Raw genomic sequence first — 26981 nt, forward strand, 5'->3', positions numbered from 1 at the left:
TTGCACAGATAGAATAAAGTAATGATTTTTGTGTGTGCTCTGTAATGTTGCCTTCCATGTATTAATAACAAGCATTTCTTTACAGAGGACTTGATTTCATGGCTTCTGCCACCCCACTGCATCCTTCTACAAAGGAGACCTCTAATTATGCCCAGCTCTGTTGCCTTCTTGTTAAAGTTGGATCACTTGTACTAAGGGATATCTTTGACCGGGTATGTCCATCAGAAAACCTTCATGCAGTTCTGACTAATCCCACAAACCATGCCAAATTGAAAACACTGCGAAAGAAGAGAGTCCTGAGTACTTCCCAGTGGGAGAAACTGTATCCTGCTTCCAAATCTTCAGTTTCCTCAAAGGACTTTGACACCTCCCTACTTTTATTTCTTCTGAAGAATATCTGCGGTCTGACTCTCCCTGCCTCTGGCTGGAATAACCTTCCTTCAGGATCAGACACCTCTCCAGAAGCTGACATCACTCGCATCAAGTTTTTCAGGGACAGAGTTTTCAGTCATGCAGCTAACGCTTCAGTTGATGATCCAACTTTTAATTTGTACTGGAACAACATCAAAGACACTTTTCTGCGCATTGGAAGGACCTGCTATGAGGAAGTCATAGGTGATCCTACACTCCATTGTATAGATACTGATCTTGAAGAACACTACCGAGAGCTTCTGAGAGAGTGGTTGAAAGATGATGACTGCATCACAAACAAAGTGCATGAAGACAAAATTGTGAAAAAGGCCAGGAAAGGAGGGGATATGGAGGATTCCTTTGACATTTCTGAACAAAATTCATGGGAGAGGGGTGTGTGTAATTATTTTTTTAAACCAGAGTTTTAAACCAACTTGTAGAGTCAATAATGTACAGTAAGTCGTACTAGATCATTAGATGAAATTGAATTTTGTGCAGACTTTTTTTTTTAAGTCACAACTATGTGTAATTGAAGTTGTGAATCTTTATTCCCTTGATACATCAACTGCACCCATAATTTGCTTTTTTCCTTCATCTTTCTTATCTTTTGATTTCCATTTGGGTAAGCTATTTATTGTCACATACAAATGTTTAAAAAAAACTACAACCTTCTTTTTCAGAGACAGTAATAATGCCAGGGGAAAATACATCAACACAGACTGGCAATAGCAGCCCACCGGAGCTCAGTGTGAAACTTCCAGAGTTGAGTGATCTTCCAACAATCTGTAATCCGTGGGAAACTGTCAAACTTCCTGTTGATATTCTCTTATTAACAGTGGAAGACTATGAGTTCTTAAGCTGCTTTGCTTACCTGAAGAAACCCTTTAAGAGTTACCACATTAGTACTGGCTATGTGTACTTTGGGTGCATGGGTGATGATCAAGGAATGAAAATGAAAATCGCATTGATGAGGTGCTCCAAAGGTGCTAATGTTCCTGGGGGTTCTTTGTCTGTTTCAAAAGATGCCTCTGTGCTACTGAGACCCAAGGCTATTATTTCTGTTGGTGCCTGCAGTGGTTTGAACAGCAAAAAGGTCAAGTTAGGAGATGTGGTTGTTTCAGCAAAGCTTATAACAGCTGCACACAAAACTCCCCCCAGCAGAGATATTGGTAACGTAATCAAACATGTGGCTGATGGGTGGAAGGCACCTTTACAAAATGCTGATGAATATAATGCCAAAGTGCACTGTGATGGAGTGGTTCTGAGTATCTCAGAGGCAAACAGAGATATTATTAGGAAACATCCTGAAGCAATTGCAGTTGAAATGGAAGGTGGATGTGAGAATCATAATAATTGAAATAATTGATGAGCCAAGCACTTTCGCACTTGAGGAAAGTGTTTTGAAAACACTGCTCTGGTATTGTCTCTGCTGGTCCATGAAATAGTATGTACCATCTAGCATGCCAATTTTTCAGGAATTGTATATTGCATAATAATAGTGATTTTGTGTTTGGCTGGGGTAGGAAGATTTTTTACAGGTGAAGGTGACTGAATACTTCTTCTGGCTAAATTGAGTGTGCCCCTTCAGGGTGCCATGAATTGTCTTACATTTGTCATCTCAAAAATGTAGAAAGTACTTTGTTGAGTAAAGGGGTAAGTTTCTAAAGAAACTGTGGTGCTGCGTCGGTGGGAGAGTATAGCAGGTAATTTAGTGTTAACAACTGGGTTGAAAACGTAAATTAGCCGCCGTAAAGAGTAAAAAAGCTGACGTTTCGAGCGTTAGCCCTTCGTCAGAGCGATTAGAGGAATTGTGGGTTGTGTATGGATTTATATGTAGAAAGTGGAGCTACGCCATTGGTGGGAATATGGTGACGAAAAAACAGGAATAAATTAGTTGAATGAAAAGCGCTCGTTGATTCCGTGGGGATTAAGGGTGCCGATTTGAAATATAAATTTTTGTTCTAGTGTTTTACGGCTTTCCGAACTGCCTAGATGTAAGGAAAGGCCGCAAACTGCCATATGCTGTTTAGAATGATAAGGAAGATTAAAGTGTCTAGCGACTGGCTTGGATGCGTCCTTGTCATTTATTTCCACATCGCGAAGGTGTTCTCGGAATCGGTCACCCAGTCGTCTTCCTGTCTCGCCGATGTATAACTTATTGCAATAAGTGCAAGTTATGCAGTAAATAACATTGGCGGAGGTACACGTAAAGTGATCAATGATCTTAATGGATCTTTTGGGTCCCGATATTTTCTCTACGTTGTGAATGAAAGGACAAGTTTTGCATCGTGAGCGAGCGCATTTAAAAGTTCCAGATTGGTCATTGGTTTGAAATGAACTCCTGACTAAAAAGTTGCCTATGTTTTTGTCACGTTTGAATGAAATAAGTGGGGGTTACGAAAAGATAGTGCCAGTCTCTGAATTGTTTTGGAGTAATTTAAAATTTTTAAGAATGATAGATTTAACTGCGTGGTTGTGAGGGTGAAATGTAAGAGTAAAAGGAATGCGATCCGTGTTCTCCTTCTCGGCCGTTTGTAGTGCTGCCTGTCGATCGATTTGTTGGGCACGGTGGTAGCCCGCTTGAACGACAGAAACAGGATAGCCGCGTTTATCGAAAAACTGGCACATTGCCTCTGATTTTTCGGAAAAATCAGAGTCGTCACTACATAAACGACGAAGTCTGAGAAACTGTGAAAAGGGTATGGAGTTCTTGACGTGTGATGGATGTGAGGATGAATATAACAAGTAACTATGTGAATCTGTAGGTTTGTAGTAAACACTAGTACATAAGCCGTTGCCTTCAATTGAAATTTTGATGTCTAGAAAAGCCAAAGAATTGTCGGAAATTTCCCAGGTATATTTAAGTGCCGGATGAAAGGAATTGACGGCGGTTATAAATTGAGTGAGCTCCTCTTTGGTAGAGGAGGTAGCGCCAATGCAATCGTCAATGTAGCGGCCGTAGAGTGGGTGTCTACAAAACGAAGACCGAAGACCGAAGACCGAAGACCGAAAAACGAAGAACGAAAAACGAAGACCGAAAAACGAAGACCCTAATTTTTTTGCCCGAATAAGGCACGGACAGTTAAAAAACTAACCCAAAGCGTTCCTCAGCACCAACCGATGTGAAATGAACAGGGGTCTTCGTTTTGTAGAAAAGCCCCCCTAAATCTACAAAACGAAGACCGAAAAACGAAGACCGAAAAACGAAGACCGAAAAACGAAGACCCTAATTTTTTTGCCCGAATAAGGCACGGACAGTTAAAAAACTAACCCAAAGCGTTCCTCAGCACAAACCGATGTGAAATTAATGTGACGCCAATTGACGCGAAATAACTGCGGCTTTTGTTTTCCGTTTAAAAAGAACCGTGTGGATCTAAAAAGTAAAGACCGTTGTTTCTTTGGGTCATAATTGAATGTCTTCATTTGAAAAACTCTTTTTAGTTGGAACTCTTGTTGCTCTCACTTGACTTGTAAATTTCTCACTTTTTAGTCCGGAAACCGAAAAAAGGTAATTTACATTTTACCGGAAGTACAAACTTTCAGAGCAATTAACTGACACAAGCCAAACATTTCTGGAGAATAAAAAAACACAAATGAAACAATTTTTAAAATTTCTAAACAGACAAATACCTTTTCTCTGCAAGCTATTGACGTTAACTTTAGTGCCAACACGTACAACGGAACTTTTTGCCGGCTGATTGCACTCTACAGACATAAAGCTCATGAAATCTAGCCGCTTTTCACCAACCATAAATGATTGACAGTTCTCGCCTTTTTGCGTTTTGCATTTTGGCAAAAGCCTGACTTACCGCCGGCCTGATTATTTCGCTCTTCTTTGGTTGAATTGCGGTCATATCAAAATCTACAAAACGAAGACCGAAAAACGAAGACCCTAATTTTTTTGCCCGAATAAGGCACGGACAGTTAAAAAACTAACCCAAAGCGTTCCTCAGCACCAACCGATGTGAAATGAACAGGGGTCTTCGTTTTGTAGAAAAGCCCCCCTAAATCTACAAAACGAAGACCGAAAAACGAAGACCCTTATTTTTTTGCCCGAATAAGGCACGGACAGTTAAAAAACTAACCCAAAGCGTTCCTCAGCACAAACCGATGTGAAATTAACAGGGGTCTTCGTTTTGTAGAAAAGCCCCCCTAAATCTACAAAACGAAGACCGAAAAACGAAGACCGAAAAACGAAGACCGAAAAACGAAGACCGAAAAACGAAGACCCTAATTTTTTTGCCCGAATAAGGCACGGACAGTTAAAAAACTAACCCAAAGCGTTCCTCAGCACCAACCGATGTGAAATTAACATGGGTCTTCGTTTTGTAGAAAAGCCCCCCTAAATCTACAAAACGAAGACCGAAAAACGAAGACCGAAAAACGAAGACCGAAAAACGAAGACCCTAATTTTTTTGCCCGAATAAGGCACGGACAGTTAAAAAACGGATATCTGGTTCGAGTGGACGCCAAAGATGAGGGAAACGTACGTTCTGGGGGTTCAAAAGCTGTCCCTGCAAGATGTATACAACCAGAAAGATGTGCCGTGGCCGGAGTTGGAAACCATTGATATTGACGCAGAATTTAGGCCCTTAGGAGATGACATCGTAACCGAACTGGTCGACCGTCATGGCTATTCTAACGAAAGTGCAAAAACATTAGAAAAAGAAGTTCTTTATCTACTGAACCACCCCACTGCCATCCAGAGAAAAGCAAGTCTGCAAACCGAGGGAGTAGTTCAATTTGAAGTTGCAAGTACAGGGGCCAAGAATGGAACAGTGCAGGTCTCTGTTTACAGGGATCATGCAACTTGTGTTTGTGGAAGGTATAAGTATGATAAAATCTGCAAGCACTCCCTAGCTGTAGCCGCCTCCAAAGCAATTCTGACGGAACATCTAAATTTCTTCAGGAGTAAATCAGGTCAAGTTCGTAAAAGAACGGCTCTTGCGGAGCACGATGTCCAAAAAGCAACGGCGGGAAAGAAGGGTGGAAGGAACAAGTATGGCTATCGACCTGCGAGGGGCAAGGCACAGCCAAGCTCGAGTGCATCTGCGCAAACAGGGCCTTTCTACTCCGAGATACACCACAATGAAAATCCATTTGAGTTGGTGTTTCTCGTGGAAAGTGTGAAGAGGTGCAAATCGTGTCATCTCGATTTTTGTCATAGAAAGAAGGTCATTCCGTTCGATTTAATCTTCTCTCACAAAGAGCGATGGGTGTATCCTGTCAATGGAGATTGGTCGAATTGCAGGCCATCTCAACGGGAGACAGTCCGATATTATCATGCCTCGATGAAGTGCCTGCTAACAAGATTTCCATACTTCACTGCCGATTACATTAGCATTCCTAGTGACGTCAAAGAAAGTCTTCGAGACTCCCACAAAAGTTATCTTGCAAACGAGTTTGGGCTAACCTTCGATTAAATTTTCCTTTTTATCTAGGGTAGGTCCCACTGTATATGCATCGGGGTTGAGCACATCCGAGCAAACAAAGATCGATTGATAGTTTGCATGTGCATGTTCACTATATTCATAGTAAACATTCCACGGGTAATCTTGTACTTTTTATACGATTGGAATTATACTTTTTATACGAATGTTTTTCTTATAAATAAAGCAAGAATTATCAGCCATACAAACATTTTTCATACAAGCAAACTACTATCCGGTGCACTTGGTGGGGGGGGGGGGGAGGGGGCAGGTTTGATAGACCCCCAAGGTTTTCTTTAAATTTAGTCGCATTAACATAAATTCACATGGAGTAGAAACCTTTATCTTGCTCTGCAGATGATATAACGACTTTTTGACGGCTTTAAGAGCTTTGTAATTCCTGACATTTCGATGCGAAATATCCAGACGCCTCGGACCCTACGACGTGAATCGTGTAATTATGTGTGTATGTGTGGGGGAGAGGGGGGTTGCACGCCACCCCCTCAGGGTTTTGTAAATGGCGGGAGAAAGGGCTGGATGCGACCCCTCTCAGGTTTTGCAAATTTTGGAAAGGAGATATACTCTATGCTGTTGATGCATTGCTTGCGGAAATTTTGATGCGTCAACTGTTCCCAAAATTCGACATTTTAAACATAATTGCTTTAGTTTCGAACAATAAATTACAAAATTAATCCTTTTTTAGACGCACATTGATTTTGCACTGATGTTTTTTGCCATTTCTCATTGTGAATGCTACTATCTCTAGTAACTTTCCTAGTATTAAGCAGAGTACTGAATATTTCCTACATGCTGTAAAATTACTAGATAATGGGAAGCTTAAGATCAGCTAGAAATTGTGAAATACCTCGTGTTACAAAAATACTTTAATGCTGTACAACTCCTGCACCCCCTAAGCTGGCCTCCTTTGCGATTTAAAACCGCATCAGTCTAGACAACTGATGCACCCCTTTTTGTCGCGCGCGGTTGAAATCGGCAACGTGTAATAGATTCTTCCTTCCCAGGGGTCTGGAAAAGCGGTTTAGCAAGGGTCTTCGTTTTGTAGATTTAGGGGGGCTTTTCTACAAAACGAAGACTCCTGTTAATTTCACATCGGTTAATCAGGCCGGCGGTAAGTCAGGCTTTTGCCAAAATGCAAAACGCAAAAAGGCGAGAACTGTCAATCATTTATGGTTGGTGAAAAGCGGCTAGATTTCATGAGCTTTATGTCTGTAGAGTGCAATCAGCCGGCAAAAAGTTCCGTTGTACGTGTTGGCACTAAAGTTAACGTCAATAGCTTGCAGAGAAAAGGTATTTGTCTGTTTAGAAATTTTAAAAATTGTTTCATTTGTGTTTTTTTATTCTCCAGAAATGTTTGGCTTGTGTCAGTTAATTGCTCTGAAAGTTTGTACTTCCGGTAAAATGTAAATTACCTTTTTTCGGTTTCCGAACTAAAAAGTGAGAAATTTACAAGTCAAGTGAGAGCAACAAGAGTTCCAACTAAAAAGAGTTTTTCAAATGAAGACATTCAATTATGACCCAAAGAAGAACAAATAACGCTCCCGGTCTTCCTTAGTGCTTTAAATTATTTGTTTATTCGCAAACAGTTTTAGCAACGGTCTTTACTTTTTAGATCCACACGGTTCTTTTTAAACGGAAAACAAAAGCCGCAGTTATTTCGCGTGAATTGGCGTCACATTAATTTCACATCGGTTTGTCCTGAGGAACGCTTTGGGTTAGTTTTTTAACTGTCCGTGCCTTATTCGGGCAAAAAAATTAGGGTCTTCGTTTTTCGGTCTTCGTTTTGTAGATTTAGGGGGGCTTTTCTACAAAACGAAGACCCCTGTTAATTTCACATCGGTTGGTGCTGAGGAACGCTTTGGGTTAGTTTTTTAACTGTCCGTGCCTTATTCGGGCAAAAAAATTAGGGTCTTCGTTTTTCGGTCTTCGTTTTTCGGTCTTCATTTTTCGGTCTTCGTTTTTCGGTCTTCGTTTTGTAGATTTAGGGGGGCTTTTCTACAAAACGAAGACCCCTGTTCATTTCACATCGGTTGGTGCTGAGGAACGCTTTGGGTTAGTTTTTTAACTGTCCGTGCCTTATTCGGGCAAAAAAATTAGGGTCTTCGTTTTTCGGTCTTCGTTTTGTAGATTTTGATATGACCGCAATTCAACCAAAGAAGAGCGAAATAATCAGGCCGGCGGTAAGTCAGGCTTTTGCCAAAATGCAAAACGCAAAAAGGCGAGAACTGTCAATCATTTATGGTTGGTGAAAAGCGGCTAGATTTCATGAGCTTTATGTCTGTAGAGTGCAATCAGCCGGCAAAAAGTTCCGTTGTACGTGTTGGCACTAAAGTTAACGTCAATAGCTTGCAGAGAAAAGGTATTTGTCTGTTTAGAAATTTTAAAAATTGTTTCATTTGTGTTTTTTTATTCTCCAGAAATGTTTGGCTTGTGTCAGTTAATTGCTCTGAAAGTTTGTACTTCCGGTAAAATGTAAATTACCTTTTTTCGGTTTCCGGACTAAAAAGTGAGAAATTTACAAGTCAAGTGAGAGCAACAAGAGTTCCAACTAAAAAGAGTTTTTCAAATGAAGACATTCAATTATGACCCAAAGAAGAACAAATAACGCTCCCGGTCTTCCTTAGTGCTTTAAATTATTTGTTTATTCGCAAACAGTTTTAGCAACGGTCTTTACTTTTTAGATCCACACGGTTCTTTTTAAACGGAAAACAAAAGCCGCAGTTATTTCGCGTGAATTGGCGTCACATTAATTTCACATCGGTTTGTCCTGAGGAACGCTTTGGGTTAGTTTTTTAACTGTCCGTGCCTTATTCGGGCAAAAAAATTAGGGTCTTCGTTTTTCGGTCTTCGTTTTTCGGTCTTCGGTCTTCGGTCTTCGGTCTTCGTTTTGTAGACACCCGCCGTAGAGTTGAGGTTTTGGGCCGTGGTATTGGCTAAAAAATTCACATGGAGAAAAGATATATTTAGGTGTCCTTAAACATGGATTAATCCTGTCTTAAACTCAGGTTTAATAAGTTTAAGTTGATGTTTAAGTCACTTATACCTAGATTTAAGTTGGACTTAAACCTGGTTTATACTATCTTAAGGCTAAAACTTAATGCAGGTTTAAGTGCACATTAAATGTGTCCAAAACATTCCTGTATGTTTAAGTACTGTTTAATTGAAGTAAACAGAGCTCAAACATTTAATGTTGTCAAAGTACCATTTAATGCAAATTAATCTGCTCAAAATTTGTTGCTTATTTTAGTTTTGAATCAAATTTGTGAAATCAGTGAAATATTATTGTTTTGTTGTTTCATTACTAAACTGCCACCCACCAGGTCACATATCACACTAAACAATATATGTTTCAAGTTTCTTTTATTTTAAATTCACTGGTACACATTCTTAAAGCTACTGCCTATTTGTAATTAACCCTTCAACTCCCAGGAGTGATTAACAAGTAACTTCTCCCTAAAATATCTTGAACTTATCCAGCAAAGAGATAATGAGAATTCTCAAACTTATCAGGTATAGGTCTTTGTCTTGATATCACACCAGATTCTCATAACTAAGTTACAGGGAAATATGTAGCAGCTAGAGAGGATAGTTACCAATCAGATCTTAAGAGTTAAAGGGTTAAAATGTCACACATACCTAGCTTATTTATGCTTGACAGGAACAAATTTTCCCCATCATAAGTCAATAAATTTAACAATACTTGGAAGAAACTATCCCTGTGATCTAGATGACAATAATTTGTTCTAACAAAACAATTACTTCAGTTTGCCATTAAATACATGATAAATCAATGAATAAAAAGTAGAAAAAGTGTTAAGTATTTTTTCAATCACGACTCTTTGTTTATCTGCCTGACAGCCCAAAGTGGGCCAGCAGGTGCAGGCCTCTCCGACATGCCACCAACACTCCTTGGCTTAGCCATTGCCCTGGCATGGGGGGTCAAATGTCAAATTATTTTTGTAGGTTCTGTCTAGCCTGGCTTTTGCATTTGTCAAGCTTGTTCTTTCCCATGATAGCTTCTTGGTTACATATCTTGCCAGTTTCTTTTCTTTTTCACCAGTAATGAAATCTTCTTGCTCCTCATAATCTGGTTCTTTGCTACTCATATAATCAATGTAAAGGATTTCACTATAATACTGTTTTTCTTTTGGTGTCATAGAAGCTTGTAGCATCTCATAGGATGACTGACGCCTTTCCAGTTTCTAATGGAACAAAAAGCAACAATTTAGTCATTATTTAGTTAATAACCAGACCAAATTATATCTATGAAACATATAATTTATTGTCAAATAGAAATACTTTTCTAACTCAAAATGATATCCCACAAAAGATATAAAATATGAAAATAACAATCAGCAATAAATAGAACTCCCAGAAAAAAATTCATGCTACAAAACAGTACTAAATTAAAGCAAACCCATATTATTTGGTTAACTACCAGCAAGGTTGACTTTCCTAATTAATGTGTATTTGTACACCAGTTGTAAACATACCAGTCCTACTTACAGTGTATGACAAATTTGTGCATGGCATTGTTTCATTTTTTGTTGCTGTATATTATCCCACATTGTATTGTGTTTTCAAACTATTATTATGTTGGTACAATGCCATGCACAAATTTGCCACAGTATTAAACAACACTTGTTGTCAAACTAAATTGAAACGTTTGATTCAGAAGCCATGCTTCAGCCACACTATCTTGAAAATTTATTCTCGAATATAGGTTTAGCATGGCAAAAGCAAGACAACTTAGCTAGTCCTTACATTTAGCAAACGCCTGCTCCTTTTGCACTTTTCTTTATGCTCTTCATTTTTCCCTTTTCTTATCCTCTGCTCTCTTTCTTTAGTTGTTTTGAAGTACCGATAAAACTGAGCTGTTGAGTCAAATACAATAATTATTATCGCTGCATGATATCCTAAAATTACAATACAATGACAAGTCTATGTGTATATGTAACATCAGCTTATGGATATATATTAATTAAAAGAATTAATGCTGGTAATATTGTGTTTTCCCTCTCAGTTTTTAAGTTTTCTGTCCAACATATTTCAGAAAATTTGTTTGATTTTGCACAAGGTAAATGCTTCTTGTTCTAACTTGCACACAACATTAAAACTTGATTCCTGTAATGTAATACCTTCCATTTGTAAGTCAGTCCATAGGCAGCTTTCTCCTCCATGCTCTTTTTTCAGTACTTCTTTCACTTTTGTAAAAATACTCTGGTTTCTCTCTGACTGTGGACTGTAATAAAAATGAGAATGTTATTTTTGTTTTAAACAATAGCCAGAGGCAGTTATAATAATATTATTATTATTATTCAGCCAAAAAAGGAAATAATAATTCAAGTAAAGCAGTTATACAAGAGGGACAATTTTCTAATCACTGCTGGTACAGTGCAGAAGCTACATGCTTTTTACACCTTCAAACTGACATTAGGATTTCTGGTTCTTGGGGGGAAAAGATTTCTCAAAACAAAAATTTGCATGTATTAATCTATCAGCAACATAATAGTTGAAATAACAGATTCTAAAAGTTTACCACCTCCTACTCCCAATTTGAATATTTTACACTGGCCCCAGACTCTAAACACTGGCCTCAAAACAGATAACTAACAGTCCCTTAGAAGAAGCTGGTCAGAGAGAGATTTAGTTCTTGGTGGTAAAGTTTTAATTCTAATATTTTGCATGCCATCTCTCTTAGTGCCTTGCTATTTAAACACATCATCTTATGTATGATAAAAAAATAACATACTCCTAATTAATGATGAAACCTTGTGTCACTTTTTTTTCTACCATCTTTTTGTAGATGAACCGAAACCGTTTCTGGAAGATAATATGGAAGAACATCATATGTCAAAAGTCAATTCAAACCACAAACTTGTTTATTTCTTTAATCAGGGTCAGCAGGGTTTTTGGGTAAACAGTACACAGTGGAATTTTAAACTGGGTAAACAGTATTTTTGCTAAATGCTTGCAAAATAGGCACAAGAATTCAGCACAAGGATGTTCCAACTTTGTGATAAGCACTAGAACCAACATCTACACATATTGTGCTTTAAGTTAACACAGAACACGCGTGATGGCGGAATTGCGGTGTCTTTGAAGACACGTTTTATGCTTCTGATACACCGCAACTGAAACTCTCAAACACAACTTAACGGTACTAAAGTTGAAAAAATTTATATCCTTAAAGTAATTAAAGAATATTTACCCTTAAGTCATTTGGAATCACAACATTTGATTCTCTGCGAGAGCTTTTAGAACGTTTGTTGCCTTTCTTCTTTGCCTGCCCTTCCAGACTCGCAAGTTGGTTCTTCAGCTTTGCATTTTCTTGCTGAAGGACTGCATTCGTATCTTCTAGTTTCTTTTGCCCTTCGAGAATCGAATCAATCCTTCTACTCATTCTTTCCATAAGAACAAGCTGTCTCTCTTGAACTGGATCGTTTGCAGCCATCATCCTATCGAGGAAGAATCCAAACACGTGCCCGCAACGAAACGAAACTCGACCGAGTGAACGAACGACAGTGAAAGATCAAATATCCCGCGATTAAAGTTTTGGACATTTGATTGGCGTTCATACGGTATTTGTCATGCGCATAAGGATCTCGGCCTCACTCTGGGGACGAGACATACCGCGTCCTCGATACAAACGCGCGCTTTTCAACGTTCAGTTAGAGATGTCTGGTGACGTTTGCAGTTCAGAGCTGTTCACTTCATGCTCAGAAACCCCGGTTTCCTTGTTCAGCAAAACCAATGCTTGGGAAGTTTTAATACCCTTTGTGTGTGGGACGCAAATAACTTTGAACCTAGAGCATCAAGCTACTTTTTGCCTGTTTATAGGATACACAGTCTTTTTGCTGGAGCTTATTTAACTCTTGACAATGTAAAACTCATGGCAGTTTGCCCTATTCCACGCCGTGCCATTATTTTACCAGCCAGTTATTAACATCAATCTACATTCACATGTCGTTGTTGTTTTTAATATATTTAACAATAAATATTATTCCCCTTAGTGGTGGTGGATATTTAATGAGCTGTGAAGTATATACCAAACCAGTGAGATAAAAGAATTATAAATTTATATCTCAGAACACTGCAAAAAAAAGTTTTTCACACTTCAGCTTAAGCTGGGAAGTGGATAGCACATGCATGTACTATCCTGAGTTTGAGTAGCCAATCAGAGCATGCAAAAAACACTGTCCACTGGTTTGGTATATACTAAAATTATATGGTTTTGAAGAAATGTACCTTATTTGCTCAGGTTAGTCAAATTCCCTGTGCAACCACCTTCCTTTAGTGAAACAGTTTCCAACACAAGAAATCAAGTCTCTTGTTCACAATCAACAAACACAGTTTCATTACCCAAAGAATTGAAAAAGCAATAAAATCAGTAGCGTGAAATATTGTGGCTTTACTAAATACATAATATTAATATTAATCTATGATTAATTCATTGAAGGTTGCTGGAGGCTGCTCTCGTATGGTTTCTGGTTCTGGTGAGAGATTATGTCAATAAAGTAGACTTGGTGTACACCAAAAGATTTGATGTGTTTTTAAGGTCCTTAAACGCGGCATAAATATTATGATAAATTTAATGTTGTATTTAAGGCTCCTTTAACTAGACCTTAAATCTCCCCAATAGGTTTAACGTTAGATTTAAGGTGGTTTAAAGTAACCCTAAATCCTTCAAAGGATTTAAGTACGGTTAAAATGACTTAAACATAGCTTAAATCTCAATGTCGATTTAATTTGCATTTAAGAATGCTTAAACCTCGCCTAAACAAAGGTACATTTTTAAGTCATGTTTAAGTTTAGTAAACATGGCTTAAATTTGTCTTTGGGTTTAATAGTTGTTTAATTTTACTTAAATGACACTAAAATTTGGCATTTTACCAAGTGATTGATGTTCGATAAAACCTACAAAAAGATTGGCGTAGCTGGGTCCCATTTTAGTACCCATGGCCACGCCATTAGTTTGTTTGTAGTAGTTACCACCGAATGAAAAGCAATTGAGTGTGAGTACCAGTTCGGCCAGACGGAGTAGTGTTTCAGAGCTAGGTTCCTTAATAGTGCGTTGATCGAAAAAATGTTTGAGGGCCCGGAGACCTTCGTCATTGGGAATGACAGTGTAAAGAGATGTTATATCCATGGTGAAAATAAGTTTGTTTTGGTCGAGGAAACTAAAGTCACGAAAAATTTCAAGTGCGTGTTGGCTGTCCTTAATGTAAGACGGTAGAGTTTTGACGATAGGTGCCATAATTTACCGTCTTAAACTCCCATGACTGACCAAGACAGAGTTTCTCCTTACAGTATCAACATGATATCAAGCAGATAAGTAATGGAAAAAGGAAAAAAAGTCAATTAGGGGATTAGTGGTTGATCCAAAACCAAATTCTCCTAACTAACATCATAGGAATTGTATAATAGAAACAAACCCTTTAACTCCCAAGATCTTATTACCAGTTCTCCTTACTGTCTGTGAAATGATTTTCATTATGTTACTTTGGAGAATTCGGTATTGGATCAATTAGTAATCCCATAATTGACATTTTTATTTATTCTCATCACTTGTCTGCATGATATTGTATCGATATAGTAAGGAGAAATTCTTACTTGGTCACTCACGGGAGTTAAAGGGTTAAAGAGAATTACTAATGAGATCTTAGGAGTGAAAGGGTTAACTCTATCTGACAGAAGTTTGTCCTTTGAAAAATGTTGAAAGTTACCTATGAAACAGGGTGAAGCTAGAAGAATAATTTTACAGTCTCACTGTACAATTTTTTTTTAATTACTAGTTGAAAAAATTAGATTTCGGAACTAACTAACTTTTTTCTGTGATGTGCATGTTTACAAACAGCATGAGTGTGAATCTTTATGAGCTTTGACTGAACAATTATTTTAAGGATGCTAAGAAAATACAGTACCGCTCGCGTATACGCTAACCGAAAAACGCGAATTAAACGCGCAAAAGATCGCATGCTATGGCGAATAAAAGAAATCGTGCGCGTCAAAAAATCGCACGTGCGCGCACGACTTTTAGACATCAGCCTCATTAGAATGTATGAGGTAGTCTTAACAGACATGAGTGTTTTTTTTTCAGGAGTGTATGCAGCAGCTCACGATTTTAAGACAGAATGGGTGGTCGTCAAGGGCATCAAAGACTTTGCAGATGAAACGCAGTCTTCAAGTGGGAAATGGAAACAAATTGCCTGTGTGATGGCAGCATCTGTTGTGGCCAACATTTTGAATGATCCAGTCATATTCCAAGATTGGCCTCACTTTAATGCAGGTATTTTTTGAGTGAGCAATATTAAAACAGAGTAAACCTATATAACCTCGTGGAAAGAGACATAAAGGGCCCGTTATTTAATAAAGTTTGGCCGTTGTTGAACAAAACCTCGCTCTAAACTATCTTCTAGTCAGCCGAACCTTTTATCTGAACAGTTATTTTTTTTAACTGTGTCAAGAGAGCCGAAAACTAACTGCGGATGGACATTTGTATAATTAAATCAACCCTCTTATAGAGAATTCCTAAGGCCCATTGCTTGTGTAAAACCGCGGTTTGGGTTAAATAACCGGCCCAAAGTTTGAAACCAACGAGGCTCAAATAAACTACAAATAATAAACTAAACAAATATACTAACAAAACTTGGCATGTGATCACACGGCAATTACGGACAATACAGCAAAGAGATGGTGTTTGTTTTTAAAACAGATTATTACAACACAAATTTGAATGAAAATTCTTAAGATGGGCGATGAGTAATGCTTAATTTTCATTGAAAGTAGACCTGTGTCATGTGCGTGCAAAAAGGTGCTCTTTAGAAGGATTTGTAATTAGACCCCTCATCGCCGTCTTTGTAACCAGCGTGGCTGTTGTGTTTGGGTTTCTCCTTACAGCCCTTCCTTCTTCTGCCAGAGCCATTTGACATGTTGCACAATAGAGCTGAGAATTAATGTTGCTCTGTAGCAATGACATTAAGTTATCTTTGAAAAGTGTATTGTTTTTCATACGCGATCTATTGTAAATGTAGTGGCTATCAGTTGAGGCTTCTGCTCCGCTAATAATATTGAAATGTTCATCCTCAGGGGACATCAAAAGTTACCTTGATCAAATGAAAATTGATGTTGGAAGCAAGAGTCACGGGTTTGACGATTTGGTGGCACATCAAAGAGAAACAAAGCAGCAAGGTGTGTATTACGCTAGCTAACTGATAATTGGAATACTGGCTCGAGTTAGTTTTTGAAGGCCAAGCTTGAATTCGCCATCACGCATGGAACTGAGAGCGAAAAATCCGATATTTTAATTTAAATCTAAATGTCAGTAAGACTTGAAAGGAAGATAGGCTCGTGTTTTTATGGAATATTGATACAAACGGGGACTATCCCCCGTGCTGTGTACATTCGTTTGTATCGATCACGGAATAGATAGTGAGTAGCTTAGCCAATCAGATTGCAGCTTTTGCGATCGAACGTTAGTATATTTACTCTAAACCCTGAGAATATCAGCCTTCGGCTTCGGCATATAACTCAGACCTAGGTGTTGATATTTCACGACATCATGCTCAACATCATCCAATAATTGCTTACTTTCCGAGAGTCATAGCGTGTCGGTAAGAATGCCTCAAAAACTAACAGCCAGTTGTTTATCAGGTGGATATGACCCAACTGAAATGATTAATAACATTCGTCAACTCTACAAAACTCGGGAAGGTCGGCTGGCACCGTTTCCCTGGTGTGAAGACTTTAACTTCTCCTTTGACGACATCTACACCAGACTTAAAGTCATCTACAGAAAGAACACGAGAGGAACCGCAACAGACCGAGTTGTCACGATGTCTGAAATCTTCAACCGGCACGAGGAATGTGAAGAACCAAGAGTAGTGTTAATTGAAGGGAAGCCTGGTATGGGAAAGACAACTTACTGTAAAAAAGTTGTTATCGACTGGGCCACAGGAAAACACACAACCGGAAATTTCTTCACAAACTTCGTAATAGTTCTTTTGATCAAATGTCGTGATGTTCAGTCTTGCCTTTGGGAGGCTATTGAAGATCAACTTCTGCCTCGAGAAGTTGGTGAAGACCAACGAGAGAGATTCTTCGACTTCATTCGCCACAATCAATCTAATGTTCTTCTGGTACTCGATGGATTGGATGAAGTTTCTGAGAAGAAGCTACCTATATTTTCAGAAATTATTCAAGGGCGAGTACTGCCAAACTGTCGTGTGGTTGCAACGGCACGACACGAAGCTGGAGTGAAAGTTCGAAAATACTGCGACACGCTGCTGGAGGTTGAGGGATTTACTGAAGAAGATGTAGAAACCTTCGTCAGAAATTACTTTAGAGCCAAACCAAAATTGGCCGAGCAGCTTATTGTGCACCTATGTGTTGATTACAGGTTACGTGTAATTTTGACGAATCCTCTCAACACTGCGCTTCTTTGCCTGGTCTATGAAGATTTGAAAGGTGTATTTCCTGAAAGCAGAACGAAGCTGTACATGGATATAGTGGAGTGTGTACTAAGGAGGTACAGAACAAAGCAGCAACTACCAGAAAATGGTGAAGACCTTGTTGACCTTTACGAGAGCCAATTGAAACACCTTGGTTCGATAGCTTTGAAAGGTTTACTTGAAGACAACTTGGGTTTTGACGAGAAGGAACTTGGAAAACACAAAGCAAGCGATTTACCTGGATTTGGATTTCTGTCAGTTCAGCCTGGAGGCAGTAAACTAAGACCCACTAGACGTTATAGCTTTCTTCACAAGACTTTCCAAGAATTCTTCGCAGCATTCTATCTCAGTTGTCAGCTTATCCAGAAAGAAAAAAGCTTGAACAGCATAGCTGCTGACAAAAAATATCGCCATGAGCTGAAAGAAGTGCTTCTGTTTACATTCGGTATGCTTGTAAAACGACGCGAAGAAACAGCGGTAAACCTTCTGAAAAGTATAGCAACAAAAGAGAGAGACTTGACTCTTATATTAGATTGTGTTCATGAATGCCAAAAGGAGAACAAAAATTTTGTTAAAAAATTGGCTTCCGCTGTCGGTGCTTCTCTTCAAATTGAAACTCTTAATTTTTCAGATGCAGAAGTAGATGAAACTGTAGCTGTCTTTTTAAGCCACGTTCTTAAAACAAATACCACTGTGACAACGTTGAATTTAGATGAGAATATAGTTGATGGTAAGGGTGCTGCTGCCCTGGCCGATTGTTTGAAAGATAATACATCGCTGACAACGTTGGGTTTGCGTGGAAATAAAATTGGTGATGATGGTGCTGCTGCTCTGAGTGAGTGTTTGAAATATAAAACATCGCTGACAACCTTGAATTTGGATTTAAATGGAATTGGTGCTGATGGTGCTGCTGCTCTGGGTGAGTGTTTGAAACATAATACGTCGCTGACAACTTTGAATTTGAGTTTAAATGGAATTGGTGCTGATGGTGCTGCTGCTCTCGCTGAGTGTTTGAAAGATAGTACATCGTTGACAACGTTGGTTTTGAGTGAAAGTGAAATTAGTGATGATGGTGCTGCTGCTCTGAGTGAGTGTTTGAAACATAATACATCGCTGACAACTTTGAATTTGAGTTTAAATGGAATTGGTGCTGATGGCGCTGCTGCTCTGGGTGAGTGTTTGAAACATAATACATCGCTGACAAAGTTTGATTTGGGTTCTAATGGAATTGGTGCTGATGGTGCTGCTGCTCTGGGTGAGTGTTTGAAACATAATACATCGCTGACAACTTTGGATTTGAGTTTAAATGGAATTGGCGCTGATGGTGCTGCTGCTGCTCTGGGTGAGAGTTTGAAACATAATACATCGCTGACAACCTTGAATTTGAGACGTAATGAAATTGGTGATGCTGGTGCTCCTGCTCTGGGTGAGTGTTTGAAACATAATACATCGCTGACAACTTTGAAGTTGAGTTTAAATGGAATTGGTGCTGATGGTGGTGCTGCTCTGGGTGAGTGTTTGAAACATAATACATCGCTGAAAACGTTTGATTTGGGTTCTAATGGAATTGGTGCTGATGGTGCTGCTGCTCTGGGTGAGTGTTTGAAACATAATACATCGCTGACAGCGTTAGATTTGTATGGTAACAAAATTGGTGATGCTGGTGCTGCTGCTCTAGGTGAGTGTTTGAAACATAATACATCGCTGACAACCTTGAATTTGAGACGTAATGAAATTGGTGATGCTGGTGCTCCTGCTCTGGGTGAGTGTTTGAAACATAGTACATCGCTGACAACCTTGAATATGAGACGTGATATGATTGGTGATTACGCTCATGCTGGTGAGTGCACGCGGGAAAGTAGTACATGGCTCACAAACTTTGCTTTTCTTGAATATGGAATTGGTCATGAGGGTGCTGCTTCTCTGGCTGAGTTTTTGCGAGAGAATACATCGCTGACAACGTTGAATTTGGAGGGTATTAAATTTGGTGATGTTGGTGTTGCTGCTCTGGGTGAGTGTTTGAGACATACCGTATTTACCCGCGGATAGGCCGCACTTTTTTCCCGGAAAAATGGGACCGAAATTGGGGTTGCGGCTTATACGCGGGTACAAGCGTTTTGACACCTCATTAATATGCACGAGAACTCACGGTAGTACAGTAAATTGGCGTTTTAATGTTCGCTTTAAATTGTTCCTAACTTACAACACATACAACTAAACGCGAAGTCCATATCTTCGAAGAATCTTGATTTTCTCTGCAGCAATGAGCGCATCAAGTTTTTTAACGTGTCTCTTGTTTGAAGATGTCCAAAACAGCTTGCACGGAATAGCCATTCCTCCTCGTGGGCCTTTCGAGTGCTTCCTTTTTCCAGTCACTTTGCAGGAAATTTCACCACCGTTCTCTATAAAATAGGATGCAATTCTGCTGAATTCCATTGGTAAATGTCCAACAATTTTCTTCCCATCGATGCCAAGTTCTTCATAAACAGCCACTGCAAACTTGTCGTCTTCGTTTGACACTTCTCGATCAGGCAATAAGAAATCGCCGATTTTGAACGAACAAGAATAACGTGACATTTTTGGTGAAAGTGACATTGATGAAGGTGATTTCAATGGATTTTAATTTTGATCGGACAACAATGAAACTTTGTTGTGTAGCTTTTATCGATTGAAAAGTTCATCACGGAATGTATATTAGTTTCATATAAATATCTTAATAGTTGTTAACAGATTACAACTTGTTTATGATTTTGGCGAACGTGTTTACAAGGGTTATGCTTCACTTTACTCGTGTTTGTACATATAAGGACAGAAACTTGTTCGAAAAAATTATCTTTAATTAAGATTATTTTGTATATAAAATGTTAGCGAATAGGCGTTTCAGTTTCTAGTTTGAACATTTTCACGTTCGTGTAGGAATTATTGCAAAAATAAACTTGACTTGATACACATCAGCTGTTGTTGATTTCAAACTTTGCTTTATTTATCCTGGTACTCGACCTCAACAATTTTTTTTTTCCCATGAAAACCATTGAAAGTTTGGGGTGCGGCCAATACGCGGGTGCGACCTATCTGCGGGTAAATACGGTAATACATCGCTGAAAACGTTGGATTTGGGTTCTAATGGAATTGGTGATGATGATGCTGCTGCTCTGGCTGAGTTTTTGCGAGAGAATACATCGCTGACAACGTTGAATTTGGAGGGTAATAAAATTGGTGATGTTGGTGTTGCTGCTCTGGTTGCTGCGCGGGAGTGTCATCCATCTCTGAAAGTATACTTTTGGTAAAATAAACCCCTCATAGAACGTGGCTACCTTGCCTTATGACCAACTTTAAGAAGCGTTTACGTCAGGAATAAGCAGCGATTACTGACTCTGACCTTGAACAGGGTAAATGTACAATAGCTTCTATTTATCGATATGAGTATTAGTATAAGACTTACGTAGCATCTGTTTGCCAAGATTATTTACGTTTGTAAGAGCTGTTATAAAAGCTTGCACGTTTAGAGACCGTTACACTTTATTACAATCTTACCTATACAGCTTTTACCTTTTCACGTTTAATTGATAAAGCTGATAAAAGAAACTATGCTTCATCTGTAACGCGCGTGCGTGTAAACCACCAGATTATCCGCGCGAGGATAATTTGGAAACATTGAACTGCCTCGGATTTTGTTGTAGTTGAAAATCGGATGTAATATATTTTTTGTCTTTAGCAATAAATTCTGCTCACATATTTTTTCTTGAGAGGGATTGTCATAATTGATTAAAGGTTAGAGTAATTATTCTTTGGTAATAAGTTTATTGATTCTCATAAACTTACTTCAGTGTGATAATGTGCTGACACTTTTAAGTCCTGTGAGAAACTTGAAGTTGATAACTCTTAGGGTGCAAAGATTTAATTAATTGAGTTGTAGCCATGTTGTATGGTAAGACTCTTTATGATGACTATATGAGGCTTTGTTGTAGGCTGTGAAGAACAATTTAGTTTTCGAAGTGAACTCTTTTTAGAAAAGTTGTCGCAAGATATTTTTTAATTTTGTAAGGATAAGTTTACTTGAACCATTTATGTATTTCTTAAGACGCAACTGATTTAAATAAAGGTATTTTCAGTAGAACTTCAGTTTTTCTCCTCTGTTTTTTGTTGATGTGTTTACTTTTTTTGCGTTCATCCAGAAAGTCCGTTTGATGACGATGCTCCTTAGCCTGCTGCTTCCTTTCTTCAATTCCCTTTTTTCGTTTGATATTTCTTGTAAACTGACCCATGGTCGATGCAATTTGGATGTTTTAGGGGGTGGGTTTTAATCTGCTTACACAGAAAAACTGGGTGAAAGAGTGACTTGTCTTGCTAACTGAAATCAGTGAATACCTATGGCCAACTCCTGCATAGAGTTCTTCATCTAGCGATGAAATATGGTTGTGAACCTGTAATTATGTTTCTTGCAGCAATGCAAGGTTGCTCTTATCTCAAAAGCCGAGCATGGTAACCATCAACTCCGCTGAGAAATAAACGCATTTATAGTCTTTAGAAACATCACAAAATAGTATCCTGCGTTTATCGAATTTCTGTTCGCAAAATTTGTCAAATTTAGACGCTGCAATCCAAGTCTTTCTTCGCCTGCGCAAGCCAAATTTTGCTATTTTCCATTCATATGTCACGTTCCGCCTCAGCTGCTCAAGAAATGGTTGAATTGCAGCGTAACAGTCTTTGTTTACAGCCTTAATCCTCTAACTCCCAGATCAAATTTGTAATTCTCCTACTGTCAACCATACAATTCTTATAATGTTAGTTCAGAGAATTTAGTTTTGAATCAACTAATTATCCCTAAATTGATATTTCTCTTTATTCTCATCACATATCGGGTTGTTATTGTTTTTTCAGAGGGCACGGTAACGAATCTTGCAATCTGATTGGTTCTTTACCCGGTCAGTATTTTCCTATCTCTGCCCACGGGCCACGGTAACGCTTTCGTGAGTCGCCGAGTACATCCCAACTTTCGTTGTCATTTTTCATAAATATACCTCGTTTTCCTGCTGGGCAGTATTTTTTTAAGCAAACACGTCGGTCACTACCTCAAGCCGATAAATAACTTGTGAATCCTCCCTTTTCTCTCTATCAAATCACTTTGGTTGACAGAAAAATATTGGTTTCAGAATGAATTTGTATAAACAATAGTGTCACTACGCTGGTTGACAAGCGGCCAAAAACCGTCTGCAATCATGATAATAGAATACAGCCTCTCATTTTTGCCATAGAACTTGTAACGGGAGTTTTTTGCTCTAATCTTGACCTTAACACCGCAAGCGAGAAATCGTCTTTGTCCCTTTTTCAGTCTTGGTCGAAATATTTGTTTAATGCACGCGAAATATTTGTTTAATGCACGCGGTTCTTCTGGACCGTACTTGCAACTGCCAGTTCTTCTTTACTACTTGAGTACGATGTTTCACAACTCTTTAAGAGCTTGCTGAAGGTGGACAGACATACTTATTGGACATTATTTCAAGAGTTTTTCAAAGCTGACTGATACAAAATTGCAAGAGACGTGAGAGATTTGTAAGTGACAACTGAGAGTTTTCACAGTTTTCTACGCTATCGCCGGCTGGCTCGTTACCAGTCTACCGGGCACTTTAAGGACAAATTAAAAGCACTTTAGGGCCCGTAAAAACCGAGCTTCATTTTTTCAAATTTTTCTTCTGTCGGAGTTGGTTTGAATATATAATAAGCTAAATACATACGCAAAAAAAGGTCCTTGTCATAGGCACCTCTTCCCCATCACGCACCAGGGAGGGGAAGTCAATTTTAGAAAGAGGGGTTCAAAATTCTCCCAACCTCTCTCCCACCGTCATCAAAACCCACCATGTACCCTTGAGGAAAGTGAAGTTTACAAAAGGAGGTGCACATTCTCCTTCTGACATCCCCCTCCCCCTTCCCCTTCTCCACACACACACACACACACGCATGCGCCAAACCTCTGATACACCCTTGAGTGGAAGTCAAGTTTACATAAAGGGGTATATATGTTATCATCCCGCGCATGACTCGAGGGGGTTGAATTTAGAGCGGGGGAAAGTTTGTAAAGAAACTTTGGTGCTGCGTCGGTGGGAGATATAACAAGATAATTTGGTTTTATTCACTGAATTGAAAATGTAAATTGGCAACCGTACAGATTTATTAAAGATGACATTCGAGCGTTAGCACTCGAGGACTAACATTCCAAATGTCAGCTTTAGAAACTCTACGGTGGCCAAGTTATATTGTATAAATTCAGATGATAAAACCAAATTAAATTAACTGGCGTGTTCAGGCTTGTTCACTGGCGTGTTCAGGCTTGTGGCGATTTGACCGATCGTTTTGATTGGCAGGCTTCGTTTTCTTTGCCTTTCTCTTGTATTCTTCATAGGTACCTCTACTAAAGCATACTTTTATTTAGCCCCTCCCCCTCCCCCTCCCCTTGCGTCCCCAACATGAGATGAAGACGCAAACGAAAGACAGACATTGTGCAGTCAGAGCGCGGAAGGGTCGAGTGCAAAAGGTGTGTACCCTTGTAATAACAATTAGAATACTTGGTGTCATTTTGTCGGACTTTTATTTTCTGAAAATTTCACATCACTGTACATGTCATATCAATGAAAAGATACGATTTAAATTAAAGTAAATAATCAAATTGCAGGAAAATGAAAGACAACTTTTGACTCTTATAAACGAGCTCAGCACTGGATCAACAAAATTTTTATACAAACTAAAACATCGTGTATTTGAGCAGTTGAATTTTACAACTTCAAAATGGAAGTAAAAAAGTGGTGATTGAAAGTGGCGTAGTACAATTTTAATCTGAAATCATACTTGTGATTTCAAATCAAACTTACTCTGCGCGCCCGTTAGATTTTGAAATCATGCCTATGATGATTTCAGACCAAATTGCACCCCACTCAATTCAGTTAGCTTTGTAAATTCTCAGCTCCAAAATTGTAAGAAACGTTTGGCAATCATTAAGGAGATATGATATTTTGAACATAAGAGTGAAAGGGTTGATTAAGAAAGTAGGCGAAGTAACACGGATTTAGAGATATCGTGGCAGTGTCTTCCTTTCCTCGACTTCTTTAAGACATTGCTTCCTGCCGCAGTAATAACCAAGACTAACTGTAGCGAATCTTAAAAGAGTTAAGAGTGGCAAAGTTTCAAGATGAATATCCTAAGATTTCATTTTGGGAACTTTGGGGATGGATTATTCCTTTAAAAATCACGGGGCGAAAAGCTTACATTAAAAGAGAACAAATTTTCAAGTGCGAACCTAAGATAAATATTTAGGTATCATAGCTTTTTGCAAGTTTGACGTCGGAATCCAATAAAAAATATTGTTTTTTCCTACGCGTAGATTGCTTTTGAAATTCATGGCAAGGTGAAATATTTCGCCACCTGAAGTTGACAGTAATAGTGCGCACGTTGTATGGGAAGTCTTACATGCCGCAATACCATTGCCCTAACTTCGATTGCATTTACCCTTCCATGCATGGCTTATCAAACTACAATGTTTTGCCGGGCGATGTCACTAAACTTCTGGAAGAAATGGAAAAGCCCGGAAGATTCGGCCGAATGACCCATGATCTACCTCCTTCATTTAGTCACCGGAAATTCATTGTAAGGGACAATAAAATTTCGAGTAGTTTAAGCTATTGAGAGTACGCAGATTGTCAATGAAGTTCCTTGTGTTGGTGTTCATAATTTTTCTTTATGTGACAACTCGTTCTTCGTAATATTTAGTTGAGTAGTTGGTGGTTACTGGCATGTCGTCATTTTTTTTAAGCGAAAATAATCCAAGCGTAAGTGCTCACAGCAAACCCCGCAGGGTATTCAAATTTTGTCCGTTGTTTATCAGGGCTAAGATGTTCAATGCTGGGTTCAGATAACCCAGGGTTAGTGTGAAATTTGATTTCAGATCTGAAAGCTTTAAAAGAAAATTCAGTAGGATTCATTTTGTGTCCAATTTGATTATTGAATGCTCTAAGAAGAATAGTGTAAATGATCTGAAAAAGGTTCTTAAACAGAGAAATTGAGGAACTTAGATTTTAATTATCCTTGGGTTTGTGCTAATCGGCCCTCGAACATATGGGCCCTGTTTTAGTTTCACCTCGCTGTCTTATTGGTTGATCAGGACCATAGATTAAGGCGTGGTGTCTCAGGGGATGAGGTAAGCATTGTACATTGATCGACCGTACCACTCGCGGTAGAGAGAAAATTGAAATCATAACCAAGTCTCTTCCGCGGCCGTGTCTAGTCTGCTTGTCAAGAGCATAACCAGAAAGAAGCGGACTTGGAAATGCGGGCAGAAAACGCTCGTTTCTAGCGAAGTGCTCAGGGAGTTTTTGTGTTGAGGATGATGCAGTGATCTTAGATCGTAAAGTATGGCCGAGAAAAATGCTGATCGAGAGGAATTTCGGGCGCAAACCACCTCCGCGTGGACAACGGTCGAAATCGGAGTGTGCATCCTTGACTTCGTCATTCGACAGGAGTGAAATTGAATTGGTTCTGTTAGCTTTTTCCCAGCCACGCTTCACCTTTCCACAGGTCATATTGTCATAACACGGTTTGATTATGGCTTGCCAGTCCGAGTGCGCACGATGCTGACGTAGCCACTCACGACGAAAATCGTCGATTTTATTCGCTTCGTCCATTTTCGCAAAAGCAGAAATTGGTGGGTAGTTTATTGAAAGCAAAACCGAAGGAAATTACAAATAGTCTTCTAACAGAGTTGAAATATAAATACATGACACCACAAAGCGAATAACCAGGGTATTTGTGGCGAAAACAAACGTTTATTAAACCACAAACGTCCCATTTAACGCTGTTAAACTTGATAGTTCACTTGGATAACAAATTCCAGATGAAATTTAAGAAAAAAATTGAGTTCCTGGTAAAACATGAGAATCAGTCATTATTAAGTGCCTGTGAAGGAGGGGGGGTGGGGAGGTCGATAGATTTAGGGGAATCACGTGGTTTAAAAGGGGAACGGAGGGGGGTCGTCGCCAACAGAGTATGAAGGGAGGGGGGACTAAGAAATTGACTGCTAATTACCTGCCAATGAGGAGGGACCATAACAATACTACAGAGCCTTATAAGGGAATTAGGTCATTTTATCGCGATGATAAACCAAAATCCTCTGACTCCCTCCCCTCCCCCAGTGATAAGTAATGACCAATCACTAAACCAAAGCCAGAAATATTTGCGTTTACTAGACACGAGTGATCTCTTTCTTTTGCTGAATTAGCAAAAAGATAAACGAAAACCAAAAACAGGACGAAAACAAGAAAACCAAAAGAAGAGTAGAATTCTTCATGCTATCTGCAATCCCAAACACATTTGTTGGCACATGTAATACCCCCCCCCCTCCCCGCCCTTCTCAATATTGGTCTACTAGATGGCAGCCAGCAACATTTGAAGGTGGGAGAGAGTGAAAGAACTTCATAGACGTTGCTCTGGTGAAGTGTCCCAACTAATTTTGTCTGGGAGCGTTATAATGATATAATGAGACGTTTTTTGTCTTGCCACGAGCGTGGCACAAAGAAAAAATTCTTAGTTCCCATGAGGAATTGAACCTCTGACCTTCGGATTTCCGCGCTCCAATGCTCTACCACTGAGCTACAAAGACTCCACTGTGAGCGAGATCTAGTGTGAA

At 39.0% G+C, this 26981-nt stretch overlaps 2 protein-coding genes and 1 long non-coding RNA gene across 4 annotated transcripts in view; 2 read left to right on the plus strand and 1 right to left on the minus strand.

Moving 5' to 3' along the window:
• The window catches only part of LOC149043459 (uncharacterized), a 47011-nt gene that overhangs the window by 10079 nt on the left and 9951 nt on the right, over positions 1-26981 (plus strand). The window lies entirely within an intron of this gene.
• Positions 1609-21425, plus strand: LOC149043460 (uncharacterized). 2 transcript variants are annotated; one of them, XM_089210181.1, is made up of 5 exons: positions 1609-1748; positions 14959-15147; positions 15948-16049; positions 16512-19335; positions 20397-21425. In XM_089210181.1, the coding sequence occupies exons 2-5, from the start codon at positions 15075-15077 to the stop codon at positions 20593-20595; spliced, it is 3198 nt and encodes a 1065-aa protein (XP_089066307.1). In that variant the 5' UTR covers positions 1609-1748; positions 14959-15074; the 3' UTR covers positions 20596-21425. The 2 variants fall into 2 exon arrangements, with proteins under 2 accessions (XP_089066307.1, XP_089066306.1); XM_089210180.1 differs by lacking the exons at positions 1609-1748; positions 15948-16049.
• Positions 9773-13747, minus strand: LOC149043461 (uncharacterized). The gene is made up of 4 exons (XM_089210052.1): positions 12070-13747; positions 10997-11100; positions 10623-10732; positions 9773-10060 (listed from the first exon to the last, which is right to left on the minus strand). The coding sequence occupies exons 2-4, from the start codon at positions 11001-11003 to the stop codon at positions 9773-9775; spliced, it is 405 nt and encodes a 134-aa protein (XP_089066178.1). The 5' UTR covers positions 11004-11100; positions 12070-13747.

Source organism: Pocillopora damicornis, chromosome 6, assembly GCF_964200805.1.
Source record: "Pocillopora damicornis chromosome 6, jaPocDami1.2, whole genome shotgun sequence".
Lineage (NCBI taxonomy): Eukaryota > Metazoa > Cnidaria > Anthozoa > Scleractinia > Pocilloporidae > Pocillopora > Pocillopora damicornis.